This window comes from Nuphar pumila, chromosome 15 (assembly GCF_984573655.1).
Source record: "Nuphar pumila chromosome 15, dmNupPumi1.hap1.1, whole genome shotgun sequence".
NCBI classification, from domain to species: domain Eukaryota; kingdom Viridiplantae; phylum Streptophyta; class Magnoliopsida; order Nymphaeales; family Nymphaeaceae; genus Nuphar; species Nuphar pumila.
Genome location: NC_143263.1, coordinates 5,399,363 through 5,407,043, shown reverse-complemented (window position 1 = coordinate 5,407,043; position 7,681 = coordinate 5,399,363). Strand labels below are relative to the sequence as shown.

Genomic DNA, 7,681 nt, shown 5'->3' with positions numbered 1-7,681 from the left:
GTATCGAACACTCTTGAAGTCCTACAACTTACCCACTTAGTTGTAATCGTTTATAAACATTCATGTCAGGTTTTCTCCGCATCCTTATTGATCCATATGATCAGAATGGCAGCAGATCAGGTGCAATCGCATTGCACACTTGGTGAGCAGCACACTAAAGTATGCAATGTGATTGCACCTGATCTGCCCTCTATTTTCTGTTGGGCCCCACAGCTGACAGGCTGTACTCCAGAGATGGAGGGCAGTCAGATGCAGCAGCACACTCAAAGAGTGCAATGCCATTGCACCTGATCCACCCTCGATGAGAACTCCCCTCTCATAAACTTTGTCAGGGAATCGCCACCGAGGAACAAAAGCCGTTGGCACCGCAGCTTGTCCATCGATGAGCAACCTGCAACCTTAGCTCCGCAAGAATTCTACAGAAGTGATGAAGAGGAGGAAAAGAAAAAGGTATACAAACTCATCTCTAGAACAAGATGGAGTTCTCCAAGGACATAATCAACAACAGTGAGGACCAAGAATGTGTCTGAGCGACGACAACTTCCTCGCATTGTTAAGGGCGATAAAGGAGGCCCTCAATCGGGTAGACATTCACCATCCATACATCATTCACACATGGAGCTATTTTGTAGAAGCTGAAGATCATGTTTCACCCTTAATTACCGTTATTTGATCTTGAATTGCCATCAAAGAATGCATCAATGAATTTGTCCTCGGAAATATTTTTCATGGTTCCTCACGAGAGTCAGAGCTTCGTCATGAATTCACAGTGCTTTCACTCATTCTTGCAATTGGATCTTATTTTGGCAACTATGAATGTCAAGATTGGCATTCATAATTTCGCCACCACTGGAGCGATAGTGAAAAAGAAATGAGATGCAGTAATAGTTACTAAGCTATGTAGGCTCGACAGAAAAATATTGGCATTCCTAATTTCACAACCACAAAAACCAACAAGGGCACCATCAATTTCTAAACAAACATGACTACGGAAATAAGAAAAACACCCTAAAATGATAAACTTTGCCTTATGTTTTCAGTTTTGTTACACAAACATGCAATGCTAATCGGCACCAAATTATACAAACGAGCAAGGGGGGCACTCCTACTTCCAAAAGAATGAAATAGTATGAGTATACAACCACCAATGACGTAATGCACGCACTATGTACAACAAATGCAACGGTACCAAAAGAGGGAGGATCAGGTTCAATGTGATTGTACTCTTGGTGTGCTGCTGCACCTGATCACCCACCATCTGCTGCTGGGTCCAACAGCTGACAGGTTGTATCCCAAAGATGGTGGGTGATCAGGTGCATCAGCACACTAAAAGTGTGCAATCACATTGTATCTGATCCTTCATGTTTCATTGATCCAACCAAATGAAGGTCTCTCTCTCTCTCTCTCTCTCTCTCTCTCTCTCTCTCTCTATTTATATATATAGATAGATAGATAGAGAGAGAGAGAGAGATTTAATAGGAATTAGGAAACAACATCGCAAAAGAGTTCTCAATTAATATGAAACAGCACTTGCATTACAATGGAAAGGATAATCAGGCTTTGAATGTTACATCTTACCTGGGAGACTTTAAGCTTGGACATCTTGCACAGGGAACTAGTCGTAACAGTGAAAGTTTTCTTCTTGGCCTGGTCTGAAGATGTGGGAGCTACATCAAAGAGAGTACATTCACAGCCATGAGATAACATGGAAAAACAAAATAACAGCATTAATATCAATAGCAAATCAAGATTTTCTAAACTTGGGTCGTGCAAAATGCCTCAGGCGTGAACTCGGTCTCTCAAAGCAATATATTAAAACATGACATCCTGCTCTGAGAGAAGAATGAGTCTTGAATTGGGTTGATTCGGGGCAGTTTTTATCAGTGGTGCAACTTCATCTGCCAAGGCATCTCAGTAGGATGAGTCAGCCCAGTTCCAACAGCTCATGGTCACAACTGGAGCAGAGCAGGCTCAAGTAGACCAAGTTTTAGGTTGCTCAGTCTTAAAGATTTCATCAAAGTCATATCAGTCAATATTAGGAGAACTTGCATCCAGTCTTGCCACCAGAATTCTTTTTTCTATCATGTTAATAAAATCATTTTTTCTTGTATAATCTACTGGAAGTATTGTAATGAATGGGCAGAGCATGCAGTAGGTAGTAGATCAGATATTCCTACTTTGGTTCAACAATGTTTCAAAGCCAATTTGCCATATTCCCTTTAAATGTCTATAACGTAGTTGAAAAATTCAAGACCCAACTTGCTTCTGGGAAAATCAACTTGGCCTTGTGTGCAGCTTAACCAATGTCACTACATGCTTGTGGAGTTAAGTCTGAGCCATCTCTTGCTAAACAGGAGGATTTTGATGCAAATAACTAAGTTTCACAGGCTCCAACATTTGCCAAGCTCTTTATAAATCTTTCGTTTTTCTTGACTCTGAACTTAGATATAGGTTAAGTAGCGTTTGATTACACAAAGTCAAGTTGATGAATGTTTGTAATTACCCAAATGGGTACTTAAAACATACTTTCACTAAAAAGAGGGAGAAAGAAGAGAAAAAATATGCCAATCAATTAGTGTAATGGATTTTTGAAACCTCCAATAAGAAATTTAAACAAAATTGGTGTACAACCTGATGATATGACAGCTAAAGAATGTTGGTTCACCATACCTTCCTTAATGTAACTTTAGAAGCCTTCCAGCAAAGCAGAATTCTTGAGCTGGGCTCTAGCCTCCTATTATATATAGAAAACTTTCAGATAGAGCTCATAGAAATTGAATGATAGCATACTACTGTGCATTAAGCATAACATGTTAAGCAAACAGGAAGTTTTCTTTTATAACCTTGCTTATTTGTAATACAAATTATATGATCATGCATTAAAATGATATATCAAGGTTTTAAGATGTGCCCCCTCATTCTCCAAAAGACATAGAAGCTGGCACAGCAAGCAGCATGGGAAGAATAGAAGCATCCTTGAAAAAATCTTGAACCCATAAAAAAGCTTGAAATTACAAGGAAATTCAAAACTTTACTACCTTACACCCAAATGTTTTCCAAAGAACTTCAAAAGTAAAATAAAAAACTGCTCAAGCCAGAATAATTTTCTTTTTTTGGACTTAAGAACATAGTCCTAAAGAAATTAATATTTTAAATAACAGAACAAAATTAACATATGTGAACTATGTCCTAGTATAGATAGGTATTTATTAGCCCTACACATTGTTAAAGAATATCATACTACATGTATATGTGCTACCCTCATAACTGTGTACATGTCTATTATTGAGGGGCATTTCTGTAACATATTGTCCTCTTGTGTAGCAAAGGGGGTTGACCCCTATATGTTGTGTATTCTCAATCTTTTTGAGGTTAATAAAGCCCCAACTCTTTGAGTGTTCTTCTTCTTCTTCTTCCAGTGCTTAGACTCTCTCTGTGCAATATGGTATAGAGCCATATTGGCATTAGTAAGAGGAGATTGTGGGAGCATCCGGAAGCATAGTTGGAAAACTCATGACTCGGGCTCAGATCAGACCCCTACTAGGTCACCAAGTCAGCAGGTTGACTTGGTGACTAGGATGAGTCAGGACTTTATATTTTATAGTGTAAGCATATGAATAAGACATGAAAATAACTAAACTTCAAGCTAATATCAATCGCTAAGTTACAAAAACATATAATTATGCATGATTATTAACTTTTTTCATTGAACAATATTAGATTCCTCATAACAAGTGACTTTATATAAGAACTATGCATTAAAATAATAAAATACATGATAAAAAAGATTTATTTAATAGGTTGGATTGGCAGTCCTGAATCGTGACCCAGTTGGGGTCTGATCTGGGTCGACTCGGGCGATTCCCGAGTCGACTCACCGGGTTTGCCAACTATATCCGGAAGGAATCATTTTTGTTCCACCTGAAGCAGGCACGAAACCCGAGGTGATGACATTAGCACGCCCAAGTGACTTTTTGGGTTTGGCCTGTTTGATGTAGGGATTTGGTAGAGCTTAATTTTAGAAGAAATATGCAAAAAAAAAATCATTGTAATCGGAGTAGTTTTGGATTTTTTATAATTTTTCCAATATTTTCTGTTTTTGGTTTCAAGTTTAGTTCAAATTTGTCTAATCTGCTTGGCGTGAGTTTATCAACTGTTTCTATGAATGCAAATGAGATGGTTCATAGTCGTTTTTGAGTGGGTCGTCATCTGATTGTGGTATTGGGGCTCAAAAATCATATGTAGCTGAGTTTTGACGAGTTTTTGAGCATTTTACTGTTGGCGGTAAACCAATTTTGGGTAATTTGCTTAGTTTCGACTGCTATAGCTGTCGCAGCAGGATACAAGTGTGTAGAGCTTTGATTTGGGCACACCTTTTGTATAGTTTGTGGGTGTTATTGGTGTGCATATGCAGTTTGTGGGTGTTATTGATGCACATGCATTACTTTGGGTGTTGGTAGATATCTTTGTTGAGAGTCTTGAGATTTCTGTGAAGTAATTGTCTTTGTTGTGCTTGCTGTAGTAGAGGTTTATACAGACTGTATTGTTTCTGTTTTTTTGTTGTATTGAGTGTGTTTGTGTGCAGCCTTGTGAATTTGTAGTTTGGGGGCTGTGGTAATATGGAGAAAGGATACCCAATGCACCATGCAACAGGATTATAAAGGTACCCCTTATAGTTATCTAGATACCCAACAAACATGCATACATAAGGCCTTTCATCGAACTTGATCCTCAAAGACTTATCTATGTGCACATAACATGTGCAGCCCCATGCTTTTAATTCATCATAATCTGGATTCTTCCCTATAACTTGTAAAATGGGGATTTATTTTTCAACCTTTTTATTGGCAGCTTGTTTATCACAAAAACAGCAGAATGAAAGGCCTTTGTCCATAAAATCATGGGTATATTGCTAGCATGAATCATCGCAAGACTACTCTCTACAATATGGTGATGTTTTCTCTCGCTAACGCCATTTTGTTGAGGTGTATATGGACAAGATATTTTGCGATTAATTCAATTATCATTCAAATAGTCAATGAATTCTTTTAAACAAACTCTCCATCTCCATCACATTGAAAAATAAGAATAGGATTAGGGAAATGGTTCTTAAGAAACCTATGAAACTTGTGAAATATGTTGAATACCTCAGATTTATGATTCATAAAAAATATCCAGGTATAACGAGTGAAGTCATTCACAAATATGACATAATATTTACTTCTAGATAACAAATTCTTGGGTGGAAGACCCATACAACATAATGAATTATTTCAAAAGGTTTGGAGGTATTATTACTAGATAAAGGAAAAGGCAAAACATGACTATTACATATTTGACAACTTAGCATAAAGAACCTTTAGACATTTGACATAGATTGAACTTAGGAACATGATGATTAGAAACAAGTTCTTCAACAAAAGACCTATTATAATGAACTAAATGACTATGTCACATTTCAGGCTTATTTGACTCATCAATACTAGAGACATAAATAAAAGAAGAAAATGACAAGGGCATCAACTTCAGTTTGGGCAGTACTTTAAAGGTTGCTTTTCCAACTTGGTTCTACCTGAAGACATACATATTCCCACATCTCTGCCCTTCAGTGAACGTCTTCTTCATGAGAAGATCCTTCAAATAAACATTCAAGGGTAAATGAGATGCTTGAATTTATTATCATCTAGAAGTTTAGAAACATAAATCAAGTTTTTCTTGATATTATGAACATTGGATAAGGAAAGGACTTTAGAACTAAAAATAGGAATGGAGACTTGACCAACATGAGATATGAGGTGTTGAGTTCCATCTCCCATCACAACATTGCCTTTATCATGATAAGGAACTAAGAAAACTTACCCATATCATCACTGATGTGGTTAGTGTAAGGAAGTGAGTTTCTCTAATGATATTCACTAAATCACCAAAAGTAGGCACTCAAGAGAGTTCCACCAAAATACCAAAATGAACACACAAAGAACCACAAATGGGTTTGCTCATAAACACCCACTAAAGGGCACAAGAACAAGGAATAAAAAATAATATATTTATTGATCTCAACCCATGAAAGAACCTTACAATTAAGAGGGGGTTTCACCCCTATTTATACACACATAAGAGTCTCTAAGAGAAATGTTGGGAGAGGTCCCAATGGTTCCAATAGAGCCATTGGGCTCTCTCTCCAATGTCTCTCTACATTGAAAAGAACAAAAAGGAAAAAGGAAAAAAGGCAAAAAAGGAACTGACCTAGTTAATATTTACTAGTTAGGTACTAACCTAACATATACATATATATATATATATATATATATGTGTGTGTGTGTGTGTGTGTGTGTACACATATGTTGTATATACATTTACATGCCTTACGGTTGAATAACTGAAAATTTGTCCAAGAGAAAGTGGAATCTAGGAGAAGCGAGACGTTTGGTAAAGAAGTAAGCCAATTGATATTCTGAAGTAACGTAGAGAAGATCAATAGTGCCATGTAGGTATTCCTCTCGTACATAGTGACAGTCAATCTCAATGTGTTTGGTTTGTTTGTAGAAGGTTTGGTTGCTACCAATGTAGATGAAACTTTTGTTGTCACAGCACAATCATGATGCTCATGAACTTTGAACGTCCATGTCAGCCAGCAATCTCCTTAGCCAGACCACCTCCATAGTGGTTGTAGTCATGACTCGATATTCTACTTCGATTGAAAAAATAGACTTTCTGCTGCTTATTTCACGTCTATGAAATCAACGAGTCCACTAAAAACATACAAAAACCAGTGGTTGAGTGTCGGTTATTTGGATCACCTCTTCAGTCAGCATCAGTATAAGCAAGTAAATCTAAGGAGGAAGAAGCAGACAAGAAAAGTCCTCTAAAAATAAAAGTTTTGATATATCTAATAATATACAAGACTGCTCTCATATGAAGAGTGGTGGGAGCATGTTGAAACTGACTCAATGTGTGAAATGCATGTGCAATGTCAGGCCTTATAATTGAGAGATATGATAGTACCCCAATAAATTGTCTATAAGGTGTTGGGTTTTTGAGTGGTTCCCCATCATCAATCTTCATTTTGACATTGACAACTTCAGAAGTATCAAGCTTCTTGTCATCTGAGATACTAGACCTGACAACAATATATAGAAAAAATTTAGATAAAGTCAGCAGATAACCTCTAGAAGAATAAGCAACTTCTATACCAAGGAAGTATTTTAAAAACCTCAAATCAGTCATTTCAAAATGTGTTTTGAGAAGCCCTTTAATGTGTTCAACTGTTATATATATATATATATATATATATATATATATATATATATATATATATATATATATAAAACTGTAATTCCTTTGCATTGCCTGGTAGGGGTATTTTGGTCCTTTTACTTGTACAATAAGTTGTTTATTAGAAACAACTTATTTTTTTTCTTTTTTTTTTCTTTTTATTCTTTTGAGCATTGAGGCCCCACGTTTGGAGTCGTTAGGGCCCCAACGATCATAAATATGACCGTTGAGAGCTCCCCAACGACTCCAAGAGTGAGGAGCTCCCAATGACTTCTCCTCCTCTTTTTTGTATATATATATAGGGGTGTCCCCCCTTCATTTGTGAAGTGTTCTTACACCCATATTCTCAATAGTATTTGCCTTTTTGTCTTTTGGCATTATCCCTTTGTGGATTTATGTGTGTGCA

General features: G+C 36.9%; 1 protein-coding gene across 2 annotated transcripts in view; it reads right to left on the bottom strand.

Annotated features, from left to right (window-relative positions):
• Positions 1-508: 508 nt before the first annotated feature.
• The window catches only part of LOC149814243 (protein STICHEL-like 3), a 69,350-nt gene continuing 62,177 nt past the window's right edge, over positions 509-7,681 (bottom strand). Inside the window, exons 6-8 of one of the 2 annotated variants that reach the window (XM_089989450.1) lie at positions 2,671-2,734; positions 1,579-1,667; positions 509-849 (exon numbers count right to left, since the gene is read on the bottom strand). In XM_089989450.1, the coding sequence (XP_089845576.1) occupies positions 780-849; positions 1,579-1,667; positions 2,671-2,734 (223 nt within the window). In that variant the 3' untranslated portion in view covers positions 509-779. The remainder of the gene's footprint in view (positions 850-1,578; positions 1,668-2,670; positions 2,735-7,681) is intronic. The other variant, XM_089989451.1, reaches the window with a different exon arrangement.